The 27,717-nt window shown below is 35.7% G+C and overlaps 3 protein-coding genes and 1 long non-coding RNA gene across 6 annotated transcripts in view; 3 read left to right on the top strand and 1 right to left on the bottom strand.

Annotated features, from left to right (window-relative positions):
• LOC143423311 (mitochondrial tRNA-specific 2-thiouridylase 1) overlaps positions 1-27,709 on the top strand; it is a 171,935-nt gene extending 144,226 nt beyond the window's left edge. The window contains exons 2-8 of one of the 2 annotated variants that reach the window (XM_076894557.1): positions 25,935-26,048; positions 26,131-26,296; positions 26,358-26,542; positions 26,615-26,841; positions 26,916-27,083; positions 27,186-27,413; positions 27,493-27,709. In XM_076894557.1, the coding sequence (XP_076750672.1) occupies positions 25,973-26,048; positions 26,131-26,296; positions 26,358-26,542; positions 26,615-26,841; positions 26,916-27,083; positions 27,186-27,413; positions 27,493-27,648 (1,206 nt within the window). In that variant the 5' untranslated portion in view covers positions 25,935-25,972 and the 3' untranslated portion in view covers positions 27,649-27,709. Of the gene's footprint in view, positions 1-25,934; positions 26,049-26,119; positions 26,297-26,357; positions 26,543-26,614; positions 26,842-26,915; positions 27,084-27,185; positions 27,414-27,492 lie in introns of those variants that run through there. The other variant, XM_076894567.1, reaches the window with a different exon arrangement.
• Positions 2,354-6,212, top strand: LOC143423344 (uncharacterized). The gene is made up of 3 exons (XM_076894621.1): positions 2,354-2,566; positions 3,579-3,754; positions 4,225-6,212. Exons 1-3 carry the CDS (start codon positions 2,486-2,488, stop codon positions 4,367-4,369), a joined length of 402 nt encoding a protein of 133 aa, XP_076750736.1. The 5' UTR covers positions 2,354-2,485; the 3' UTR covers positions 4,370-6,212.
• Sin3a (SIN3 transcription regulator family member A) lies at positions 7,620-23,081 on the bottom strand. Of its 2 annotated transcripts, none has more exons than XM_076905360.1 (18): positions 22,940-23,081; positions 20,787-21,079; positions 19,969-20,133; positions 19,634-19,786; positions 19,224-19,555; positions 18,759-18,999; positions 18,429-18,683; positions 17,941-18,342; positions 17,395-17,846; positions 16,839-17,313; positions 16,520-16,766; positions 15,841-16,212; positions 15,364-15,533; positions 15,076-15,270; positions 14,532-14,807; positions 9,075-9,226; positions 8,769-8,979; positions 7,620-8,666 (listed from the first exon to the last, which is right to left on the bottom strand). In XM_076905360.1, the coding sequence occupies exons 2-18, from the start codon at positions 21,057-21,059 to the stop codon at positions 8,415-8,417; spliced, it is 4,623 nt and encodes a 1,540-aa protein (XP_076761475.1). In that variant the 5' UTR covers positions 21,060-21,079; positions 22,940-23,081; the 3' UTR covers positions 7,620-8,414. The 2 variants fall into 2 exon arrangements, with proteins under 2 accessions (XP_076761475.1, XP_076761484.1); XM_076905369.1 differs by having other exon boundaries at positions 14,601-14,807.
• On the top strand, positions 23,716-24,723 carry LOC143429679 (uncharacterized). Its single transcript, XR_013102559.1, has 2 exons — positions 23,716-23,849; positions 24,541-24,723. It is a non-coding gene; the product is annotated as an uncharacterized LOC143429679 (long non-coding RNA).
• Positions 27,710-27,717: the final 8 nt, after the last annotated feature.

Here is a 27,717-nt window from a genome sequence, read left to right as displayed (position 1 = left end):
ACCTGTTCGTGAAACGAAGCACTTCGCAACATGTGTAACCAGAAACTGCCCTAAAACTTCTAACGCGAGCACCAACGATCAGCTGACTCTCTGGAACCAGGAATATTGCTGAGTCGACTCCTTACAAAGTCGCGGTACCCGGTGCGTGAAAAAATCGCATTCCACGTTTTTGTGGAGACACGTAATCAGCCATGTGATCGTTTGAAACTCGATATCCCGGTACTAAGCGCAGTTTCGAGCGCGTAAAAATATGCGCACGCCAAATTTCTTACGTTTTACGTTACACCGATTATGCAACCTGGCGTTGACATAGACAAACCACCGAAATAAACGGGGACGATGGCGATTTTCCATTCGCGCGTGCGAAGGTGCTTCGACTTGTCAAATTGTAATACGAGATAACGAATTCAAACGTTTCACCCAAAAGGCCGCCACATAACATGGCGTCGTCGATCCTCGGATTCTTATTCGTTTAACTCGAAAACCCATTGATCTAGCAACGAATCTAGCCTATGCTCGCCGAAATTGCCAACGACTTTATTGTGCGATCCGACGATCTAACAAATCGTAACCATTTATCTAACGATACAAAAAATGAAATCTGACCGAGAGACGCAGGGATCCCTTACAACAAGTCCTTTAAAAATCCGACAACGAAACGAATGGCTTCTCGGTGAGGCACAAAAACCTGCATCCATCACGGTCGAGAGAGAATTCGGTTGATTCGATGGTACCGTCGTTGTCCGTTTCCGACTCACGTAGTCGGCGGAGGAACGCTCCCGTTCGCATTCGATGCGAAATCGACGGTGCGATCGGAACAAGTCAATGAAGCTTGATAGATCGTGTGTCCTACGCACATGATGCGATCGAGCGTCACGTCTAAACCCGTGTACCATTGGTCGAGATGCTGGACAAGCCCCCGTCGAGCCTCTGCACTTCTGACTCACGTGCGCTTATCTGTCGTCGAACTAAAATGCCCGTGGGCGTGCTTCGGCTCGAGTCGAATAAACAACACCTCCGATCTCCTTGGATACCCTCGCGCCCCTTCGATCGTGTGCACCGATCGATTTCGATCGGTGAACGCATCGTGAAATCGATCCATCGGTGACTTTCCGATGGACTCGCTGTTGTTCAGCCCGCTATCATTATTTATTACGCGAAATGTATTACAATGTACATCCATAGAATTACAAAATGTACTTTATAATTCAAAGTACCTTTCTCCTTCTCTTTGCTAATAATTAGTTTGTAATACAAAGTAATACACTGTTTGGGGTAACAAAAGGAAGGAAATGTAAAACGAGGCAAAATATTGATGATACGATATACGATGACGTGACTGAATCGTTCAGTAAATACGAGCCCATAGCTCCACAGACGTAATAATCCAACGATCGTTTGGTGGCGTAAAAATGGCACGTAAGTTTTGACGTAGAGAAGCTGTTTAATCCCGTAACGGCGAAACAATTTTCTCAAGAAATATACAATGAATTTTTCGAACAAATATCCGAGTAAATATGACCAAACTCGTACGTCTAACTACAATAAAAGCACTTAGATTCCAGGCGTGGATGAATTTTCCTTAAAAGAAAAAGAGCAGAATGCAAATAATAAAAATTTCCGAATGTCAATAGAAAAGTACGAAGGAAAACTAGAAAGATTTCCAAAATGAAAAAAAAAGGAGAACACCTGTTGAATTTATCGAGCACACCAAACAAGGGGGATAATTCAATTCTCTTGCGGAAGTCGCAAACGTAGAAACTTGGAAGTCCTCGCGGTTCTCGATACGCGAACGGTGTCCCTCTCTCGTAATCGTTCCCTACGAGGATACAAACACCGTATATTTTTTTTAAACTGGCAGCTCGAAATTAACCCCACGAACGATCTTCGAATCGACCGACGAAACAGAAGAAACGCCACCCTCCCCACCCGCGCTCCGGCAGCTCCGCGCTAGCTCAGCCTATATAAACCCGCGGCATCTCGCAAGTCTCTTCATTCTATACGAGAGCGCCAGTCTATGTATAAAGTCGGAAGCACCGCGGAATACGCGTTGGTACACGGTACAAAATAGCATTGCATCGCACGTGCGCTTGTTTGAATCCGTTAGCCAGGCAAGCTAGGAAACCGAGGACCACCGCCGTTCCTCGAGTAACCAGCAGCTACCGATCCTCTTCCTGCTCTAGCCGCTAGCCAAGGTCAGTGCGCGGGACCATCGCGCTTCGAAGTTCCGCCGGACACCGTTTCCATAGGCATCGCGAAGATCGTTGCATTTCGCCTGATTCGAGAATAACAGAACCCCGTCGTCCTCGCTTAGACAGAGGGAAAATAGCGAGAAAAGAGAGACTGAGAAGAGAGACCACTGAGAATCTCGCGAAAAAGGAATCGACTTGTCGTTTTCTACGACGTCGATAAACGAGAAGGAACTAATCCTATCTCTGTCGAGGGATAATCGAAGATCTTAAGAATATCAAAAATCGAAGACAGGATGAAAGTAATATTGGTGGTGATCCTTCTGGCGGTCTTCTGCACCGTTAAATACTCGAACAGTGCAGCAGTTAGGTCGGAGGTAAGATATGTATTATCATGGATAATCGTGGTTATATTAGATTCGTTGGAACAGAGATCACGTTAGATCGTAATGGTTACGTTTGTTAAAACGAAAGTCGATGATCGAAGAGAACTTTGGGCAGATTAGAGGGAGATTAAATCATCGGTTTGTGCGAGCACCGGACTGACTTTTGTCTGCGCATGAAATTTCCTATTCTACTAGAGAAGTTGCACTACTCTGAGATTATGTACTCGAACTCCTGCTGCTTGAAGCAGAAAAATCAGATAGAAAAATGAGATTTAAAATTCTAAATGAATAACGTTTTCCAAGGTTAAAAAATATCTTTTTAATTAACACTTTGAGCCCTGGTCATTTTAATACAACAATCGTAACTTCTTTGTTTGAGTCTAATTATCGATAATTTGAAGCCTAAAGGGCGTCATATGATGCTCACAGGGCACTACACAAAATCATGTGACGCCTGTAACTTCCAAAGTGTAAAATTTCCACAAACATATATATTTATTTATTTATAATACGCGAGTCATCTAATGTTATTGAGTATCTTTTAATCAGAAATTTAGTGGTATTATAAATATGTTTTCCCTCTCAATACAGATAAACCATAAACCTAAATATTACGCGTCACGATTGCAATTGTGATTTCATGTTTCTTCAAGTTCACGATAACGCAACTCGTTCAAGAATCAAACTCCAACAGTTCTATTCAAAAACGCTAAACCAGTAGCATTGACCCTTATCACGCGAATGATTTCGTGCGTAATGCATAAAAGATAATGACGAATAAATGTTATTGTCGCTTAATTTGCTAAAAGTTATTCCGATCTATTTCAAAGAATAAGACGTTGAGATATTTTACTTCGGCTCTATCTCTCTATCTATATTCTGTATCTAAAAATAATCTGTTACCACTAATCTCTTAATTATCCCTAATGGACTTGCTTCCACATGAACATTGAGCAACATAGTTGATAGTTTTTAACGTCCGATATGCCATTGTTTTTCTAAGGAGTTTGCTGAACAATTACGGAGGATTGTTCACGAGATGAAACCTGAGAGCCTAAGAACGCAAAGAGCAACGGAGAACGACGACGACGAACCAAAACGCAACTGTTACGATACTCCTTGCGGATGGATCTCGTACAATGCTGTTACCCGACGGCACACCAATTTCATGCTAAATACGTGAGTGATTACCATTATTATGTATGCGCATTTTGTACAAAATTTCTACAAAATTATCTCTAGAAAGTATATACATACTTTCTAAGGTATTAACGTTTCAATTGTTCACATGCGACTCTATAATAATCGTGTATAAATTTCATTCGTATATTTATTAAGAACGTATAACAGAATTATAAAACACGCAGCAAAGTTAATAGCGAAGACATCTGCGATTAATGTCGTTGTCTATTACATCTCGTGAATCAGAAGCATTAAAGAAACTTGATCTCTATGAATGAATTGTGGTAATGTGTAGTAAATCCATGTATGAAAAATGAGCAACAAATATTCTTTGTTATCTATCGCCAGCGTACTCTTTCACGGTTTCCTTATTGCACGCGTGATACGATTCGTATTATTTTTCAAATAATATTGCACGAAATATTCTATTCTATATACGTATACGCTACTTCCTTTCTTACTTGCAGGTGTAAATGCCCTGACGAAACGTACAAATGCGTACGCACGGGAGAAAACGTTTCCATGAGCGCGTACGTTTATCACTGTCGTCAAAATTCAACAGCGGAAGAGCTCGAGCCCGAAAACTTTGATGATGCGGATTACGTTAGTTAAGAAACATGTAGACATACCTGAGTGACAAACACCTCGAATAACACTCGTTCATGGTGTCATCGCCGCCGTCGTCATCGTATCACCATCGAACGAAGCAATTCTCCTTTCGCCACTTCATCAGAACACACTTCACCACATTTCGAGTCCCGAAGTAAACACTCGCGTACGTAATCCACAGAACGAGTCACCTTGCAACGAATTGTTTCACGCGAAATTATTTTACGCGTCCAACTTTGAAATTTCGCGGCCCGACTAAACGTAGCTGGTACAGAAACGAGGCGCTATCGAACAACCGCGAACGATTTCTATAATCGAAATCAAGCATGGCCGCGCTATTATTTCGATAATCGAAATTAAGGACCAGTCCATGCACCTTTTTTTCTGTTTCCAACTCAAACTTTCAAAGTTACTCGTAATTAAAACGTAGAATTATATTCGAGCAATCGTATCTCCGAAGATTAAGTATAAACCAAGTATTAATGGACTGATAGTACAGATATGAAATGAAATTGATCGAACGTAGAATACGAGACCACCGACTTAGTGGCGCGAGACGTTTAGAATAGATTTTCATTTAAAAAACCGCTTGTTTATGATATACATTTAAACTAAAGTTTCTCTAAGCTTATTATTTACGATTTTTTATAGTCTTAACAAGAAAAATGACGAAAAACTGTCAATTTTACCGAAATTATATGGAACGAACCTTCGAACTTAATCCGTCACGTACGAGTGGGGGCGAGAGACTGCGCGCGAAGTTCCGAGTTGCCATAGAAACGAGTCTCGCCTAATGGCGCTCTTTTCGAATTGATTTGAAATGTAAATTTTCAAGCGTCGTATGATTTTCGTCGCAAAGCAGGGAATGGAAATGAAAATTAATTTGCTATCGTTCGAAATAGATTAGACGCACGGAACACGAGACCGTAAGTTAATCGCAATTTACTTCGAACTACTCGCTTAGAAAATTCATAATCAATCAATTAATAATTTATAAGCGTTAACCATAAGTTTCATTCTACTTTCTTGACGTAAAATAGTAGGATGTAATGAAATCTTTTCAGACCTGAATGATTTTGTAAAAGTAAGTTATTAACGATGAATTTTAATAGTTTGTAAAAAAAAATTAGGGATACTTTAGAAAGTTATTTAAATATTTAAAAATTACATTTGGGATACATGATTAATATCAGGTCTAAGAAGATTCAAGTTTGTATCAAACTTTATTAACATTATTTTCTACTTAATGGGAAAAATTGTTTCAAATCTTTTTCGTGTATCATAATCGATTATTTATAACGTGCAATAGTAATAAATAGCCGACGAAAGGAATGCAGCAAGTTTAGACTACGTTCTTACTGTATTTCTTCCCTTGACTATACCATCATTTGCTCATTACATAACATCTTTTAAATTTCTATTCAAAAGCCAAAGAGGTTCTTGGTTCAAAGTAGAAATCAAACCGTTTGTTCCCATATGCATTGCAGTAAACACACACGAAACAATACAATAGATAAATAATTATATAGTGCAATTTTTCTACACGTTCGCATCTTTCTATTATTCTCAAAATTAAGTTCATAAAATGTATTCAAAAATTAAATGATTAAGCTCTCTTTCTCCAATACTTAATTCGTATTTATCATTTAAAGAATATGTACGTTAGGGAAAAACATATTTAAAGGATTTAATAGGTACAAGAAAGCGTGTAGAAAATAATACAGGCAATGTATTCGTATGCAGTATTTTACTTAATATTTAACTCACAGGAAGGGTAAATTATCTATAGTTACTATACGACTATCAATGTTATCATTTTTAATAAAAATAAATAATGTTGCCGGAATTTTATTATAGCGTACTTTGTAATTTCTTCTCTTCACTTACCTCAATCTTTCATAGATTCAAAAAAATATTATAATGACCTGAAGATTGTATAGTGAATAAAGGAATACAGTTGTAATATTAATAGTTTATTAATATTAATAATGATTTGTGCAAAATATATCAACATTAAATTATTATCTCGAGTAATAAAATTGCCTGTACATTCACTTTTGATACATGGACATATACTTTTAAAATTAGCAATTTTTCGATAAAATACACTATCATCATCAAATAGTCACAAGTAGTCGAGCATCGGAAGACCGCGTCTCTCTTTTGTTTGTTCACCTTCAATAAGATACACAGCTTAATGTACAACTGCAGTATATTGCATAACTGAGCAACCTGATGTGTCTATGTTTATACGTGTGTTTATCTCTTAAATGGCATCTTTTCAAAAACATCCACAAAAATAGAGACGCCAAGACTTCAACAAAATTCGTATAATTCAGATAAAAATGTATTCACACAAACGTTTATCCATACATTGTTATCCATCGATTATTTTTAAACGTTACTCTTGCCTGAATGTCTTGATAATCGTAGAGAATGTATCCAACCAAACCGATACATGTTTTTAGATCTATACATACAGCTTGTATGTTCCAAAGAAATTATGTCTTCTGTATTTCCTACCACGCACGAATTTCATCGTTTACTCACTGCACACCCGCGGAAAATTTGACACTCTATATTTCTACTATCGATAATATAAAAAGTAATTTTTAAATTTTTATTCGGTCAAGCACTTATGCACCTCACGTATCGGTATAATAAAAGAGAATCAGTAAAAAGTACATATTTAATAATAACATAAAATAATAACAATAGCCATGTATCTCGTGCGTGGTGAATCAATGCCTTTTCTTCCAATGAACACCGCACTCTAATGTTGTCAACAGTTTTTGCACTGTACAGGAACACCGCCATATTTTAATATTTTACAGTTTCTATCGAGTAGCCTAAAGATCAGGTAAAAAATAAGGCCTAGTGTTTGTTCTGATTTCATATGTGTATATACGTACATATACGCACTCAATTATCGCACATCCATGCATACATGCACATACATATGTACAAGCATGTATTTATACATACAGTTATACGTATTCCGAATCCCAAAGTACGGAGACTTCGACGGTGACGTTCACACACATAAGAAAAATAAGAGAAGTAAGTTATTAAAAACTTCGGATTAAAGATATTTTACATACGTCTATATAAAGTTAATATTCAAAAAAAAAGTATACAGCTTTAGCCAATTTGTTGCAAGACAATCCTTTCGTTACGTTTTGTCCATAAAGAAAAGGACATATTTATTTAAGTAATAGAACATGCTATCTGAACTGAAATTTTGTGATGAATGTTTGTGTAAGTCTATAAAAATAAAATGTCTAAGAAAATAAAATTGGCTGAATCTGCAATACGCTTATAAACGACAATTACATTACGATAGAATTATTCTTTCTAAGCCCTTTACGATATTACATAAAGTATCAAAAATTTTACTTTATAACTGTACTCTCTTATATAAAATTTTACCTGGAAAATCTGTATCTAATTTTATCGGAAAGTAATCGATTTTCGGAAATGAAACGTTACATTTAATTATCTTATACCTGATCACAAGCTTATCTTCAATACAACTGGAAATATCGCCCGCTATATATATCGTCCGTCTTTCTCAACATTTGACTCGACAATTAATTTAGTGTTTTAAATTAATGAAACTACATTAAATCCTTAACAATTTCAACAAAGAGGTGATATTTCCATTTGCATCAGATTATTCATACCTGTACAGTTAAATAATCGAATTTAGTCAGAATTCAATTAATTATTGTAGTACACAATGCATAGACGATTCGTTATAGTCTTCGATACTTTCTTCTCTTTAACGACCACTTCTGCACTTCTTTCGTACACGGTAAACTTCGCTGGCAAAAGTAAGACGGTCTGTCGTTGTACATACGCGCAATATCGTTCAAGAATCAGTCTTAATTTTGCCTTCGATAGTGATAATTCTCTTCTTTCCTCTTAATTATTTAGTTTTCTCTTAACAAAATGTATCTATGAATGTGTGAGATTATCGAAATGAGCTCTCAGTAATAATCAATGTGTTCTCAAAGAATGGTAAAGAAAATTATAAAGTGACGTAAGATTATACACATGGTTCCGTTAGAAGATCGGGTTGCAAGCGTTCCACACGATAACGATTGTATTGTCGGTAAGGCGATCTCGTTTGATCGTTGTCCGTAATCACTCGCGTCTTATGAGGAATTAAGTTTTCGTAACGTCCCATTAACCAATCCTGGCATAATCGGTGTTGAACATCCGCAACGTTCTTCGACGCCCAAGACGCGAGCCACTGATGGAACTTCGAGTTCAAATGTTTCGTAACGGTTGGATGACACTGTTGGAAAATGAATAAAACAAATAAATATAATCAATACATTCATCAAAATCTCGAAACGAATTACAAAATAGAGCATCCTTTTACAACTAAATTACTTACTTCTCTGGCACGGCTGAATGAATTCTGTTTATACAGGAATGCTTCTTTACTAGCGACATAGAGCATTTGGTAACTGTTTGGATTAAATCTGCATTGCGTTTCATCAGAATTAATTATGTCAGACGTATCTCCAGAGTCTGTTAATCTTAAACTAGGAGTTCGCTTTAGGAGCGCATCCACAGAGTCCAATGATTTTTCTTTGTCCGTGGTTCTAAAAGAAAATTTGAAGACAAAACATCATTAAAATGTTATATTTCATAAAATAGCTAGCACATAAATTACATTTGAATGTAAAAGTGTACTTACTCTGCACCTTTCTCCGGATGATTAGCATTAGGCATTGATGCTGACATCTTCCTTGCAGCCCTTTTCCTCCATTGTCTGACATTACGGTAAAGAAATACAGGCTTACGTCCTGCCAAGATTCTGCCTAAAGAACTCCAACCATTTCCATCCATCTACAACAATCGTTTTACGTTAAGTTTTTTAACAGATATAACTTAACATGTAGATACAATATTTTAGTGATATTGTTCATTGTACTATCATAGGTAGTTAGTACTAAATTTTACTAAATGTACTTAAGAGCTCTTATTACAGCAATTGCAAAATAATTTATTACAATATCTTACATATTGTATTAAATTACAAATATGTATCTTCTATATTTTAGGCTTCCTTTCAAGTAACAATAAACAAAAAACAAGTAAAAAAATAATTAGATACAGAATCAAATACAAATTATAAAAAAATTACAAAAAATAATACTATTTTCTATACGTGAAAGACAAAATTTACTTAACAGAGCTTTTGAAAGGGGACTTTAATTTTCTGTAATCCTAATGTCATTTTATTAGGAAGTTACTTGCCATTATGTGATTGTCATTGTACACTGACACATACATAATCATACATATACATAACAATAATAATTGTACTTTACACCAAAAAATTATATATATATATATGTAATTAGATTGGAAAAACATGGATGGATAAAAGGATATTCTTTTTAAGAAACATATCATAAAACATTAATATTTTGATGAATTCTATACAAAAAAAGCAACAAACGAAAATAAACCACGTTTAAAACGATATCTTATTGCTTTACTATTTTTTAGAATATTATTGGTACTATATAAATAACTTTAACAGTTTAATAGTACTTATAATAATATTGCTTAAAGTTTTATTAATTTTCATTTTTAGTACCAATAATATATGAGAATAATAAAACAAATCTACCAAATAATTTAGTACAAACAAAATTAATGATCTCAAGATGAAGTGGAAGAAGATGCATTTAGACTAACATTTTTGTTTCAATTTTGGATCTATGTATACTCATTGACGATGAGTGACCTTTCTAAGTTAAAAGCATAACAAAAAAGACAAAGTACAAATGTGATTTGTGTGAGACTGTTTAACAATTTTAATCTAAGCGAGAGAATCTTATTATTTTAAAATATGCACGAATGTGTTAGAAAAGAGATATATTACTCTTAATATATACATATATATATTTTTCACTGTTTAACACACATGTTATAATATCGAAATAATAAAGCAGAACAAATTGAAGCTAAATAAGAGAAAATATCTGAAATAAAAGTCAGATGAGGATAAACATAAAAAAATTTCAACATCTGAATTAAATATTTTTATGATAATCAAAATATTTAAATTCAACGTTGGAAAATATATATTCTTTTTTCTATATTGTTTTCTTTCGTTTCATTTCATTTATAAAAGCATAGGCAAAGAAATTTTTGTTCTTTTTTTTACAAAAAATTAATAGCTTGGAGAATCAAAGTAATAAATTTAGTGGTACAAAATGATGTTAGACAATAATGTTTAAAAGCATTGTTCATGTATTTCAATATCTCTCTTCTATACAATATTATTGTTTATCTATTATTATATGTATATTCGTTTCATATACAGATTACAGTTACAAAATATATATATATGTCTTATATATATATAGAGTTTAAAATTCACTCCATAAAGTGAAAACGGAGATATGAGCTTATAACAATCACATAAAATCTGTCTGCACATACGACCTCATAGTCTCAATGAAACTATATTACAAATGTCACAGTAACGTTTAAATCAGATTATTTGTGGCAGCAATTACATATATATACATATATGTATGTATGTATATTGTTAAATTAATTAAATTTGTGCCACGTTATCTAATAAAAACGTATTGAACTGTTAAATAAACGAAAAATATATAATTACACGTACATGATACGTGTAGACTCTCTCTCTCTCTATATATATAATAGCGCTTAAAATTCCATGATGCAGAGCCTTCTCAGGAAATGCATGTTTTACATTTTGTACAAAATACGAAGATATTATTCAATGAGGAAACAACGTTGCGAACACTGCATCTGAAAATCCACTTGCGTCACAAACGTACTGTATATATAATAACTGTACAAAAAATACTACAGCAGAGAGAAAACTAAGAAATAGTTACCTGCCTATAAAATGTACAAAACGTAGCCTTCTGTTTTTTTATGTCTCAACGTCAAATAATAAAACTAGCAAAGTTCTTTACTAATATCGTTTAATTCAAAAAGAGAAATCCTAAACGCGACTATAAAATAGGACGAAATAATTAAAAGACCATTTTTAAATCGTGAAAGTGATGAACAGAACCTATGAAAGAACAGATAACGTTCAATAAAAAACGTTAAAAACCAATTCTTGTTGCGAGTTAACGTTTAGTAAGTAACAATTCTTGTAGTTTGCACCGTGGTAATTATTAATACAATTGAGTTAGAAATGTTCCATTTCTAAAAGAAGAATGTAGTTGCACGAATGAAAAGTCCATTGCAATACCAAACAAAACAAAAAAAGAACATTAATTGGCCATTCGAATGCAAAAAAGCAACAGCAACCGAGAGAGATAAAAACTGTGAAACCTTTGGCAGATATTCAAAATCAGATCGAGGGATATCAACGCTTCGTACTGTTACGTTTCTTTCGATTAGAGATATCAATTAATTAAAAGATACAAATGATTTTCTATTTACATGCTACACTATATGTGTATATATGTATATATATATAATCTTTGCTTTTCACTACTTATATATTAATATGTACACGGCAAAGAATTATCATACACGTGTATTTCACAGTGGCGCAACAGTTAAGCTAGGAACACACTTGATCCACGCCATTAGTAAACGCTACTTCCAGATTCTTTTGTTTCAAGTTCAAGCTATGGTACCAATGCATACTATAAATCTCTTACATATTACACTACACCCTCTAAATCAAACGGATCTGGTTCGAAGGATGCAATATCGAATCGACAGGCGTTCACGTAATTAAAAATCTCTAAATAGGCTGGTATCCTAGCATGTTAAGACTCATCGTCGACCATCATATTCAACTCTCTAATGTCTAAAAAGTATACAGTTTCAATGCTTCGTTAACATACCCTAAATTTAATAGTACGGACGAGAAATTTTCCCAAGCATCTTTCATCAATTTCCGTAAGGAACCATAATACACATTCTTTCGAAGTGTTTTGAAAACCGTCCGAAACGTTATTTTGTCGCATTATGCGGTTTTCTCTCTGGTATTCATCTATCTCTTTTCCGTCTTATTTTTTTTTTACTGGACTCAATATTAACTTTGGTATAATAGAAGCTTTGTAGTGACAAATTTGAAGTTGGAGCGATCAGAAGATAGAAAAAGCCACGATTACTCTGCACGACGTTGATGTGGCGTGGAAGTAATGTGTTCACGAGTCAATATCCTTATTTCCTTTCCAAAGGCTTCACTAATGTGTTCGAATGTGTGTGATAGCGAAAATGGTGGAATTTTACAAGTTAGTAGATGCACACTACTAGTCGGCCTAAGTTGCGTATCAAAACATATGTACAAATTTATATATCAAATATTTACATTTCCTTTAGAATCTATCTCGTTAATAAATTCTAGAAATGATGACCTTATCTAGTTTTATAATAACAATAAGATGAAAATGAACTAAACATTAAGAATTGACCGATATCAAATGTTATGTTCCTTTTCTTTTCGTTATGCTAACAATTTTACATTCACTTATGGCACTGCTCGGGTGACTTCAATTTGTGCATGCCGCGTGTCCCCTTGGATGTTTAACTTTTTTGTACATTCGCAAAATGCGTTTAGATACTCGTTACTATCTTTCAACTCTCGTAACTACATTTTGCTCTAACTAGTTAACTTTTTCCTTTCTCTTCTCTAAAGAAACGTGATGTAGGCAATTACGGAGACAGTACGACGAATGCATAGCACGTTAATTGTACGTAAGTACGAAAATTTTCCTTGCTCACTTCGTTGACCCGATTAGTTTTACGTCAGATGACAGATTTTCACTGGGAGATCATGTTTTGAACATGAAAATAAGTTAATAATTTTTATGCGTATTTCTATTAGTCGTAAGCTTTCAAAGCTTTTATAACTTTGTACAATCATTTTTAACATATTTTTTTGTTACATCAAACGAAAACAGGAAACAGACAAAAAAAAAAGTTAAACATAACCGTTATACGAATAATTATATTGTAACGTATAAAATAAAATTAAAAAAAAAAAAAGAGAGAAATAACAACTAAAACTTTGAACTTTTTGTACGTGAGTTTAAACATCGCGTACTTTCTTTCGAACTACGAAACGTTTGAACCATCTTCTAATCCTAAATAATCAACAAGACTCGAATAAAAGATTATGATCACTGGGTGGAAAATAAAGCCTTGCACAAACGACTGCATAGACAAACGACTTAGTACAAAAGTAATCCACGTCGTAGAAAAAAGAAAAAAAAACAAAAACAAAACGAGGAAGCGCAAATGAAGCTATGAATCATGAAGTAGTATTCTTCTGAATGCTTTTGACAACAGTTTGCGTTTGAAAATGTCGAAAAGTTGTTATTGAAATATCGTTGTGCAACTATAAATTAATATTTAAAATATATAAATATAATTTGTAGTTTGTCATCTAACGGTGCTGCATCACACCAATATGCAATAGTACGAATATAGAATAAAGAATGGGGATTCATAGTTGACTATACTCTTTTCCTTGTTTTTTCCTTTCACTTAATTTACAGCACCACAATGGACGCACTGAGATGAAAATCATATCTCTCTTATCTCTTTAAACGTTACGAAAATAAATATATGACTTTCCATTCTTTTTCTCGTTTTTTTTTTAGCATTTAAAAGAATATGAGTTCATTCTGCTTATGTATACAAAGTTCTGTGACTTCTATATAGTGACAAGCATGAACCAGTGCTCTGACCCCATTCGCATGATAAAGCATTGGTGATAGCGGATCGTATATGGCTACGTAGCTTCCTCGTATTAGCAAACAACCGATATTGTATATGCTGCAACGTTCGTTCCTAAAATATTTTCTACTTCTTTCTTTTGGTGTCTTTTTTTAAGGAAGTTAACAAAGATTTTTCTTGAAGACCGAGCTATTTTTTTTCGGAAACAGTGCCCGACTGCAGATCAAACGTTTCACGCACGAATACCCTCCGACATTACTTCTTATAGTACGATCACACGAAATAATTAGAAGAAAGTTTTTTTCTTTTTTCGTTTTGAGAAAACTTTCGTTCTTTGAGACACTAGTTGTACACTGAATGGCAACAGTACAACTTCCAATCACAGACATCAAATACGAATGAATGTAAACTTCAACGTTGGCAATGATTATGAAAAGGGATGTGGATCCTATACCTTCTTGCTAATGTCAGTGTTCTTGCGCTTTCTGCCCCTCCCCCCCCTTGCTGCCTGGTCGTTACTCACAGGATGATTGGTTGTTGGCTCATTGTCTGTTAAGGTAGGGGTGTCTTTCGGGCTAGTCTGACCAGCTGGAGCAGAAAACCTCTCAACATACGTAGACCATTTTTCAGATACCGTAACTCCTTCCCTTTCCCTTTCCCTACAACTGTCCATCGCCTCATCACCCTCCGTATCCAACAATTCCATTGTCATTTTACAGTCCTTCTTATACTGTAACAATACAAAATTTTATATATAGAATACCACCTTTTTAATTCATTAAAAAATAACATTTCTCTTATTTGTAATCTTTTCGTGTTGAAAACAAGAAAAGTATAACAGCTGTAATTCAAAGATACAATATTAATAAACGGCTCATATTTACCAGTTAGAAACTATTAATTATGCAAGAAAAATGAAACATTTTAATATTCTTTACAACATATTTCATACACCAAATTTCAAAATAAATAAAAGCAAATTATTATTAAATACTTACAATATATATTTTGAAACAATTTTCATCCGCCATAGCTTTTTCAGCTTTACGTTGATACGACATTTCTGCACCAAGTCTCATATACGCTGTAGCACATAAACCACCTGCACCACTGGTTTCTTTTGGTTGACGTTGTTCTCGTTGGAACAATTCCATACATTGCTGACATATTGGATCTGAGACCAAGTGCTGCAACTAAGGATTTCATGGTTTGTCTTAGAACCTTGGTTCCGATCGTACAAATATATTGAGCGTTTTTTAAAGTCAATCAAATATGCATACACTCACTTGTCTCACAGCGTACGTTACAACTTTATCTAGCGTAAAAGCGATATACGCGTGAATACCGAACATTTCCCGTAAAGTATCTTCGTACGCGGTGCTTTCCATGTTGCCATCTAGAACGTTTTTGACCATATCCAAAAATGCAGGATAGTAATCCTCGATTTCAATTTCATCTGTGTGAAACACGTTAGGGAAGAATATTAAATTATAATGAAAAATATTTTATTCGAGTATTTGTCAGAACATCCTATGTATAGCATAACATATAAACTGAAAGACGAAAGACGTAGATATAAACATTTACTACACTAAAGGGCATGAGCACCATTCAAGGCTATATAACCCCTTCGATACGTCGTGTACCAGAACGCTCAACACAAACGCGCAATAAATGAATAGCCTTGACCAGCCTAAACTCATGTGTTCTTCATTTTACTAACACATTTTACTCGTATAAATAGATTAATAATTTATACTTACTTTTGGGTTTTAATCGCAAGGCAACCGCTGTACTCTCCTTGCGTTGCTGTTTGTACCGCGATTCCTCTTCTGCAAGAGCCACAGCCCGATCATACATTTTTGTTAATCGTTCACACAAAATGTGATGTAACCTCAAAAAGAGGTACCAATTATTGCTGCCCATGAAGAGTGTGTACGCCTCTTCGGGATCATTTGACATGGCATGGATCGGTACTTTGATATCAGGTTCAGTTTTGATCGATGTGGAAGACGGAATCGGTGATACCGGTGCCTTATTCCTATTCGCTTGGAGACCACCACCCAATGGAGAGGTATTCATCGTCACAGACTGAGAATTGCTACAGGCTGCTACATTTAGGTCTTCTTTTTCATCTGTAACAGCAATAGAAATAGTATAAAATAATATTTCCACGTAAAAAGTAACAACACATTATTCCTTCGCGGCACATTGAATACGTTATGAAATCACCTAGCCCTTAGCAATTGCCTAAAATAAATAGACATTTTCCATCTCTTTTACAAAATCGAACTTGTTGATCACAAATGCAGAATTTCAATCATTGGCAATTATTTCGAAATACCAGAAGTAATACTTGCAATAAATATTTGACTTTAAAAAAAATAAATTATTTTTTCATTCATGCCGCAAAGTATTAATCTATTAAATTTGATAGTATACCATCTTCATCTCTTTCGTCGTCACTTAATTCCTGGCGTGGATGGAAGAAAAGATCAGGTATAAAATGCTTTAACAAAAGCTTTATTCGTTGCTTATCTTCCTTGTGGATGGCCGTTTGACGTTTCACATGATGAATAAGGAGGTTAGCTGCATCGTCTAGGACAGATTTATCTTTGTAGGGTAATACGAGATGCGGACCACTATTATTTTGTCCATCTCCACTGCCATCATCTACTTGTTCATGTCTCTGCAAAATAAATTACTCTTAAATAATGAGAAATATCTGATGTATTTATAGAAACACAATGCTATTACAAACCTCATCATATAAAGTTTCAATCTCATTAAATAGGCTTTTAGATCTTAAGGCCTTTACATCGTTCTGCTTGAAGTTGATACCTTGATGGTCTAAAGACTTCAAATAGTACTTTTCGTTCTGTTCTCTCCAAATTTTATTGAAACCTTTCTGCGCTTCCCGCCATTCTTCCTCTTTACTTTTTAGTCGACGAAGAACCACCGGAACTGCTACCACAGGATTTTTCTTGAGTCCGTCTATAATATCAGCAGCCTTATCACCGTATATCCTCTTCAAGGCCCTTTGATGAATTGTAGGAGAACAACCACCGAGACAATCGTCAAGTTTAAACTTCTGGAGTTCCTCTTGACTCATTCTACTCATTTTCTTGTGGACACCTTCGAGAACTCTGATCGTTGATGCGTTAGTTTCTATCACACCATCCAATTCAAATCGTTCATCCTCGCAGCGGTAGATAAATTCCTCATACTGAGTTTTCCTAAACACATCAATTCAATAATTTTTCTCTTAGCGACCAATAATAAATAATAGCTGAAAATAAATTTTAAAGAATACAAACCTCGATGTTACAAATGTACTATCTTCTGACCAAGTTGGAAATGAAACCCACGTATCATTCAAAACTTCTTTACACAACTGCGTTCTTCCTGTACACTTTGGTTGAACGTAAGACTTTGGTAACGCGCAATATGATGCCCCTAGGCGCTTGCATGCTGTGTAATCGATTTCCATCGCCAAATCACCTTGTGGTCGTTCTTGATGACTCCGTACTACGTTGTTCGGTAACGCTTCAACGTTTAAGTTACTACTTGCATTTGTCGTATTGGTGTTGGACGATTCGGGTAAATGGCCTAAGAAATCTTTAAACCAACGTAAAAGTTCGGGGAAACGACCAAGAAATGGCGTTACTAACTGCACCAACTCGGATTTGGAGACTATCTCTTGGTTAAACAGAACCAAACATCTGAGAAAATTTTCATAAACTTCTTGCGACCTCAAGGCTTTACGAACCTGGAAACAGAACAATGTTCATTTTTTATTTTTACAACTTTTTTATTAACTCTTTTTCGTAACGGTAGAAAATTCAAAAATTAAGAATACTAACCTTATCAAAGAAAGCATAATCATTCAGACTGCCGTATTTTCCAGCCTCAGCTATAGTAACACACTCGCGCATAGATGATATTTTATGCTTTTTTAAGGGAGGCGGACCATGCTGTATATGGTGAGAATTTCCGGCGGTTACCGAAGGCGAGAATGATGGACTTCTTTTCAATTGTCCTGTATTATGACCGAATTTCTGTACGCTATTAATATCTCGTATACCAGATCTGTCTCGTTCGCGTTCACGATCCCTGTGATCACGGCTCTCGCGTTCTATTGTACCAGTGCCGCTTGACTCCCGAAGATCTCTCGAAATGTTTCCCGAATTATTATAAGGTGCTTTAGGTCCCAATGGTTTTTTAACAATTGTTGCATGATCGTTAACCGTAGCAGTCTTGTTACTCTGAAACATTATGCACACAAAAATTAATGAAAATTTACCCTGTATTATTTATGTATCCATATAAATAATAATCATGCATAACTTACTAGTGAACTTTGTTGATTAGTAGCATCCGGCAAAAATTGTCCAAACTCCGCCAGCAAATCTTCTTGATTTTCAAACAACTTGGCAACTTGACTGTAAACTTCTGCTTCTGTTAAATGTTTCGCACCACTAGACGCGCCAGATCCGCTTGTACCACCCATATGTCCGGATTCTTTTAAACTCCGTTGTTCTTTCTGATAAGTATGCAAAATTTCTAAAAATCTTTTATACTTATCCGGTTGGCCTTGGAATCGATTCTAAAGTTGGAAAAAGAAAAAAAAATTGGGTGAACATCTTCCATCCTGTACAGTATTTCTTAATTGAATACAAACCTTAATTTTGTTAACGTAATTAATCGCATGGTTAAACTCAACTGGTTGACTCTGTTGAGTTTGCCCGCTGGTAGGCATACCCGGATCTTGTGCCTGGCTTAACGCTTGACTCACAGCCTGTGCTTGAGCTGCACTAACATGCGAATTATTGTACACCTGTACCGGCGGTGGTGAAGGTGCATGTACTGTCAAACTGTTATTGGAAATGTTGTTTGCCAATGAATGATGTATGTTCCCGGACCTGATTTTAAATAAAACATAAAGTAAGCAATTTATTTTATAAAATGGTATTTGGTATCTTTTTTAACTTATATCAGTTTTATTATTTATGATTCGTGTCCATAAAATCTAATATATTTGTGTACTATTTTATATCTGTTCTTCATAAACTAAAATTCCCAATCAAGCCTGTGTCTAAATGTGTCCTTGTAGCCTGTCCTGTACACAATATTAATGATACCTTACCCTGGCATTATTTGCAAAACTGGAGGAGCTTTCGCTGGTTGAGTTGGTGGACTTGCGACGGGAGGCGAACCAACATTCACAGTACAGTGATGTTGCGACAAGGTAGCAGTATGTGTTGCCGTTGGACTAGGCATACTAACTGACACTTGAAATGCATATCCCTGCTCATTTGCCTGCACCTCTATTTTATATCCAGGTGGAAGAAAGGTATTGAAACCAACAATAAGTTCAGGGTGTCCTTTGAATAAATGGCTCACTCTTGTTATCACACCTGGCGTATCTATACTTTGTGACTTAAATTCTTTCATAATATCCAGAAAGTCATTGTATACCTAAAAGTAAGCATGCAGTATAGTTATTTCAACATTCCTCGATCAAGTAACTTCAGCGTCCATGAAGATTGTCTGTACCTGGGGTTGATCACTGAATTTGTACTTTACTTGATCTAAATAGGACAATGCATCCTCTACTTTTAATCTTTGAAACTGTTGGGACCCACTTCCACCGCCCAGACTAGTGCCTGGTGGTGTAGATGCTAATGCTGTTACATTACCAGAATGAACCTACAGAAGGAATATAATTTTTTTAACAATTTGTTTCTTAACAAAATGTAAATTACCCAAAATATAAATCTTATTTCTACTGCATTTATATGATTAATCGTTAAGCTATTACAATGTAACGTTTAATAAATCTCTAAAATATTTGCAATTCATTGTAATCGTATATGTTATACGATATAAACCTTATGCCTTATTGTTGGTTGTTGCTGAGTATGAACTTGACTTTGTACTCCTGGTGTAGGCTGTTGAGAACCCATACTATGGTTACTCCCACCACCTATACCACCGTGTAACCCTCCACCAGAACTTGCACTGCTACATGTAGAAATTGCTGAAGATCCACTTCCCTGTAACAAGATTTATAATAATTACATAATTTAAAAATATCATTATTTTGTAAGCTTAATTGCGCTCCTTTATATACAAGTACAAAATTGCACACTTAGCAATAAATGTAAACATATGATAGTAACTCCGTTATACCTTGTTTAATTCATCTTATTAGCAACAGAAAACTGTGAAGACCATTCATACAAATTTTATTCGCTAGGAAGAAAATAAAATTTCTAATTCTTCTCAACATCAGAGCAATGTTAACGAACAATAACAGCATGCTGTATAGTTATTTTATAAACTGAAACTCTGTATAACACCATACGGATTACATCACCCATGTACAAATTTATTAACGCGACAATTACAAAAACGTAATAGGTGAACGTTTAATTCGACAGGCCGCGTTTAAGCGGATTTAATATCATTCACTCTCATACCATGCAGTTTACCGTGCATTTATATTATATAAAATACGATTACAAACGATAATGTAATAAAAAGAGAAATAAATCGAAACGCGTATCATTACACTGGAGGAATGAAAAAGAAAAAGAAAAAGAAAAAGAAAAAAATGAAAAATTAGAAAAATAATGAGAACAGAGACGTAACGTTGTGTTTGTTTCCCGCTCGTTAGTGTTGTTACTACAACGCAGATAACACGCACCTTAATGGGGGACGGAGCCGCAGTAGGCACTACAATTGCTCCAGTGTATTGCTGTTGAGCTTGGGCAGTTCCAAATTGTATGCTTCCCGGCATTTCTTTGGAAGCGACTGATCGAACTGCTTGGCCAGGTACAACAACGCCTATACCACTGCTTGAATGGTACTCTAAACCACCTCCTCCGCCACCTAAGCCACTTCCTGCACTCACTGACGAGTGCTTTAATGTTGCTGCTGCTGGTGATGCTACCTCGTCCAGCCCGCGAACACGTTTCATCGCAGATCACATTGGAAACGCTGCGGATCGAAAGACATATCGTCGTGTCAGACGCGTTCTGTTTCACGTGAGCCATGGTTGCGCGTTCTTTAACATTCATCTTATCCGCGTTAAAAACTATCACGACTGGCGCGGCAACTCTTTCGCGGGTATCGTGCGTTTAGCGCGCCACGAGCAGGCAGAAAAAGTGTAGTAGGCTTCGAAAGTATGCGACGGTGGTATTGTTTCGTGTAAGGTGATAAAGTGACGCGATCAACAATGCATCTGCACTCTGCTAGCCGACGTCGCTCGTACGTAAGTCGATGCTGCGTAGAAAAAGTAGCTCGTTAAATTCAACGATTCGCTTCTAGATCGATTTCAATTTGCCACACGGTGACGTACGGAATTTTGAAAGCACCGCGCTCACGATCACCGTGTGACAGAACTTGCGAGGAATCCAAAGCAGCGTGAACACTTTCCCATAACTTCGTACGACACCGACACTGTTTACGCCGTAAAACTTCTACTGAAACACCACGAAATTCGGCAGAAAAATAATGTGAATAATTTTTCGCAATAAATCGCGAAACTTGTGCCGATACACATGTCTCTGTTGATTTTAGACACGTTGTTTCGGTGTGAACAGGTTCGAATTTATTTTTCCGTACAACGAAACGCATCGCCTCGTAACAAATATTTTACTTGATTTCATAATTGAATTTTTGAACAATTCTAAACGATTGTGGATTCGCTTGCTTACATAGTCGGATTTTACAGTTAAAAATAATTGAATTACTCATACTTGCAACCGTTATATATATTGCATAACATTAAATAATTAAAGCGCACGTGGTTAGATTTTAGTTTACGTGCGATTATGAGAATATTAGAAGACAAATCGTGTCTACCAAATATAAGTGTACGTTACAGAAAAAGATTCAAGTTTCAGCATATTTAGGAAATATAACCTCACACAAAAGGTGTAATAAAACATATACAATCAGACCTCCATAGAAATTTGGCACAAAAGGAATTTCCCTTTCAATGGACACTGACACCAATTAGTAATAATTATTATCCTCTTAAACCGTAATATTCATTGGTTTTGTAATTATTTTATTACCGTTGTATATATCTTGAACGGGCACACTGTCTCATATGTATTCGTTTATATTTTATGCTTTCCAATCTGTATCTGACTAAATAAGTAAAATTTAATTAAGCAAAAGTATACAGAGAGAAGGAATAGAGTATGTTGCAAATATATGTATCTCTTAAATAATAAAAGTTTCTCGTTATTGGAATATATCATTTTGTTTAAACGGGTAATGAGAAGAATATTTCTGCAGTTTAGTCATAATTGTAGAGAAATACTTCCCATTTACTTTGCCATTACGTTCTTTGAATTTCCCAACATATTAGTCAATTTTTTGTAGGTAACAAAATATTCTAACAAAGAATGTACGTTCGGTGAGCATTTACCTCTTGAACGTGAATTTTTAGAAGCTCGGCTACTAAAATGTTTATCAGTTTTTATTATCTCTATTCTTGTATAAGATAAAAAAGAAAGAGTAACAGATATCAATCAGTGTAAGATATTAGTGAGAAGTTATTATTAAAAATGATTGGTATATAATTAAGAGTATTGGAGAGTATAGTAGCCATTTAATCAGAATGATATTGACATTAGAAAATGGGATCGGAATCGGATGATTCGATGAAAGTTGGAAGTGAAATTGAAAAATGTGTTATAAAAATAATTATAACCTAGTGGTTCTCTGTATAGGGCACAGTCTAGAGATACAGATAGTAGCAGTTTGTAATGACCTTGCATGAATATAGAAATGTCAGTGACTTAGAAGGAGGTAAAAATCTCGTGAAAATCTCGTGTAGATACGTACCAATTTCCATCTGAAAAGAAGTTGAAACGTCCTTGCACCAGGGAATTTCGAGAGAGAAGTTATCCAGAAGCAAGTGGTCGAGGTTCGAAACGGAGTTGTACGCGAGGAAAGTTAGTGGTGCGGTTCCACGAGGAGATACGAGCGTCGGTGGAGTTTTGTTTCTTCGTAAAATTTGGATCGCGATATATCGCGGCCCTCGGCAGGGGAATTTCGCTGGGACAGAAGAGACGAAATAGAGCCGGTAAAGCCAGCTGCACGGACGCGTACAGCCCGTGCTGCGAAGTCGTCGAAGCGAGGTTTGTCAGTGTTGCACGTTTCCAAACACTTCCCGGCCCTCGATGTTACGCAATATTCCACGTAAATACATAACACATTTTCCCAAGTGCTCCAGTGAAAATATTCGTCCTGCGGTGCTCCTTTTACAAAGGAGTCACCTCGAGTACTCCGTACGCGCACTTATGTACACAGCTATTCGTCGTATCGGTCTTTTTCCCAGCCGTCGAAACTGACTTTCCGCACAAAAGCTTCGGCTCTGTTGTTTTTTCACGACCAAAAAATCGACGAAGCCTTAACGGGCCGGTCGGTCTGGTCTCGGGATAGGAATTCACTATGCTTTCTCGGGTCTCCCTCTCAGAACCATCGAAATCTTGTCGTGTGAGTGAATAAATTCAGTAAAATGCACATTTTTGCGAGTACTTGGATGAATTACCGCACTTTTTAAAAAAAAAGGCAAATGCAAAAGACATACTCGCACTCTCTCGAGGTACAAGGCAAACTATTGGATTTTGTATGGCAAACAAGGAACTGACTGGTCGTATAGCGGGATGAGGAAGGTGGAGGGGATCGCGCAGGACCGTATTCATCCGCTAAGCGTCTCTGTTACCAACCACTCGGGTACCTCCTGCAAAGCGTACGTGCCACACACAGGCCTCACGAGACTCGCTCCTCTAAAGAACTTTCATTAATTGTGCATCGATTATTCTTCCCTATTTTTTCCACTGCATCCGCGATAAAGATATTCCACGCACTTTCAACTACTTTAACATGTCCGGAATCACATCGAACGGATTTCCTAGCAAATACCCTCTCTGGACATTGTTAACAATCACGATTCGTACACAGTTCGAACTTTGTTGATATTGTATTTTTTCACGATTAACACTTTACTATACTTTCTAATCGTGCACCAACCGTTTAAGCTTCATAGAATTTTCTCAAATTTCGATACTTTTCTTTTTCTTTTCTTTCTGTTTTTTTACTTCACCCTCCGTTTGTGCTCTTTTATCTGTTTAATTGTTCACAGATTTTTGAGAAAATACTGCAATACTTCACGCGTCTGACACGCAATAAATTAATCATTTTTTTTTTTCTATCAACTATTTCTTACAAAACAGCTAATATCTATAGATATAAATACATTGAAAAAAGAGCACGCGAATACTCTCGAACAAACATACCGCCAAACTTTCATTCGAGCACTTTTTCACAATACGAACTTCTCGTAAATCACATTAATTAATTGTCGTTATAGAGATGTTAATATAATAAAACTTCACATTTCGCAACTTTTCTTTGCTCTAACATTATTGTGCTCTTTACAGCATATGGAATTTTAATTACGCCATGCAAGACGATTCAACACAAACGGAGTACACACAATTTTATACAAACAAGAATAATAGCGCGGGACATTTTATGCAAATGGTATGGTACTGGTAAAAGAAAAAGAAAAAAAAAGAACATAGCAGCCAGATAACTTGATATGTAGAAAATCGCGTAGAACACTAGTTATTAAATAAGTTACTTTCATGATAATCTCGTTCCTCTGTGATCTGTTAAACTACTTCCATTATGTAAGTCCGACAATAACGATAAATTACACAAAAAAGTTTGAAAACGATTCCTCGAGGAAAAGTTGCATCGCGTCCGAATGAAATTGAAGAATCGTTAGGTGCCTAATGCGTCGTAGATAGGTACAGCCCTGAAAATTGTGGCGGCGAAGCCGCCAAGAGGCGCGCGCAGTCCACGAAATATCCAAGCGTTTCCCCGCGGCCGACATCTTCGCGCGGCCAACAGCTGTTCCGAAAGGCGAGCGAACTCCCCATCGTAATCTGGGTCATGGAAACTGCGCAAAATGGGTTGCACTTGCACCGAAATCGCGCATTTCTTCGAAAACCGGTGGATCGCCTCGAGAATTTCGCCTTATCCAATGGATTGAACTAGCACGCGATACGTTGCTATCCACACTATAAAATGCCATTCGAAATATGCAAGCTCCTGCGACCAGCCGTTGCATATCTGTCAACGTGCTTGACTGGTTCCCGACGAGAGAGCCGTGCGTCGATTGGCCAACGATTTTCGGACATCGACCTACGCGCGAGCCTCGAAACGTGCTAATCACAGGAAGCGTGTCGACGATATTTCGACAAATCTACACCACCTGCACGTGAAAAATCACGCTCTCCCGTTTACTTCGGCCCTATTTCGTAAATAAGTCTTTTATCGCTTAACATTCGATATTGTTTTGTCGCGTCAGAAGTTGGCCACAGCCGACCATTCGTTGCGCACGTAAAACGTAATCGGAATCTATTCGATACCTACCTATACCTATACCACGTGATCTCGTTTCGGTACTTTAACCTTTAATATTTTGTACATTTGTAAGTTCTGTTCGCACGGCATATAATAAAATATCATTCTATCGCACTTGACATAGTCACTGCGCGCATTATTCACGTTCAAATGATGTACCTATGAAAGATAATCAGTTCCAATTTCTGTGAATCTTTCTTACACAATTCTCGTTCTGTGATATGTTTTTACCACCTTGAACTTATAAAATAATAAAGAATATTTCAAAAACATCTATTTCGTATCGTTCTCTCCGTACGTTATATCGTACCTTTAAGGGGTAGACACTTTTTTTTTCTATATCTAGCACGAAATGCAGCTTCTATACAGAAAAGTTGTACGTGTGCTAATAAAATAATCAAAGTTTCAGATTAAATTTACAATGATAAAACAAATGTCAACATGTTTAAAAAAGTAATCGTGGGTATATCTGGCGGTGTTGACAGCGCTGTAACAGCACTACTCCTAAAAAATAAAGGTAATTTATAAGCGTAATGAAATATAATATCTGGCGTGTATCGAATCTTAATTCAAAAATATTAAAATTAGAATTATTAAAGGATTCAATGTAACTGGAGTGTTCATGAAAAATTGGGACATTGCCGATGAGACTGGAATATGTCAAGTTGAGAAGGATTATGAACACGCGCAATGGGTCTGCAAGAAATTAAACATTCCTTTGGTTGAAGCTAATTTTGTGAAAGAATATTGGACTAATATCTTTACGTATGTATATTTGTACGTGTATTACTCAAAATTAACACTTTACCTTTATCAATTTTTATAGCTATTTAACAGAGCAATATGAGAATGGATATACACCAAATCCTGACATTTTATGTAACAAATATATTAAGTTTGATGCATTTTTTAACTTTGCTCGTACAGAGCTTCAGGCTGATGCTATTGCAACTGGACACTATGTTAGAACTAGCTTTGGTTCTTATCTTGAACACTTTAAATCAAATACAAGTAAGTACAGGCTTGTTTCATCTATCACTGAAAGCATATACCTTTAATGTAATTATTCTGAACATTTTTTAGACATTAGATTATTTCAAGCAAAGGACAAAGGGAAAGACCAAACATTTTTCTTGTGTCAAGTACCTCAGCAGACACTACGATATTCCATGTTTCCCCTTGGAGGTTACATGAAATATAACATTAAACAAATCGCTCGAGAAGCTGAACTGGACATAGTTGCTCACAAGAAGGAGAGTATGGGAATATGTTTTGTGGGGAAACGGAATTTTCAAGATTTTATATCCGAGGTATGAAAATTGGTACAATGTAATAAGTTTAATGTATGTTATTTTTAAACTATTCGAGTAATATTTATGCATAGTACATATCTGACAAACCTGGGGAATTCATAGACCTGGACAGTGGTAAGGTAGTAGGAAAACATATGGGATTTCATTATTGGACCATAGGACAAAGAGTGAAACTCGGAGGTTTCTCAGCTCCATACTTTGTATATAAAAAGGATATTGAGTTAAATAATATTATTGTAGTATGTACCAAAAATATGATGCATATTCGATATTCTTATTCAAGTCATAAGTCTTATGCATATTAATGCGTATTTGTTATGCATGCATATTAATGTTAATAGGTTCAAGGAACAAATCATCCAGCACTATATACAGACTTTCTAGTAACAAAATTACCTTACTGGATATCATCAGAACCGGATGAATTCAGTGGTTTCAGTAGGATATTAAATTGCGATTTTCGCTTTCAACATAGATATCCCCTAATACCTTGTACAGTTCATAAGAATTTAAGTAATCATTTAATGATTCAGATTAGTCAACCATTAAGAGCAATTACAGAAGGACAGGTACAGTTTCTTTATATGTAATTGCCTTTGAATGTATACACTGATGTATAGCAATAAATAATACTTATGTTCGTTTCAGTTTGTTGTTTTATATAATGGAGAAGAGTGTTTAGGCAGTGCCGTAATTGCGAGTCGTGGTCCATCGTATTATTCTCTCAATCAAGAGGTAAAAGCGAAGCATTACGAACAAACATATGACAAGAAGCAAAAACAAATGGCAGAGCAAAGTATATAATACTCTGTATTATATCCTATAATGTGTCGCAAAGAAATAAAAGTATGTTTGAACATTTTAATGTAAGTT

This window comes from Xylocopa sonorina, chromosome 1 (genome assembly GCF_050948175.1).
Source record: "Xylocopa sonorina isolate GNS202 chromosome 1, iyXylSono1_principal, whole genome shotgun sequence".
In the NCBI taxonomy this organism is placed as follows: domain Eukaryota; kingdom Metazoa; phylum Arthropoda; class Insecta; order Hymenoptera; family Apidae; genus Xylocopa; species Xylocopa sonorina.
The sequence above is the reverse complement of the archived record's forward strand: the minus strand, read 5'-3'. Positions and strand labels throughout refer to the sequence as shown.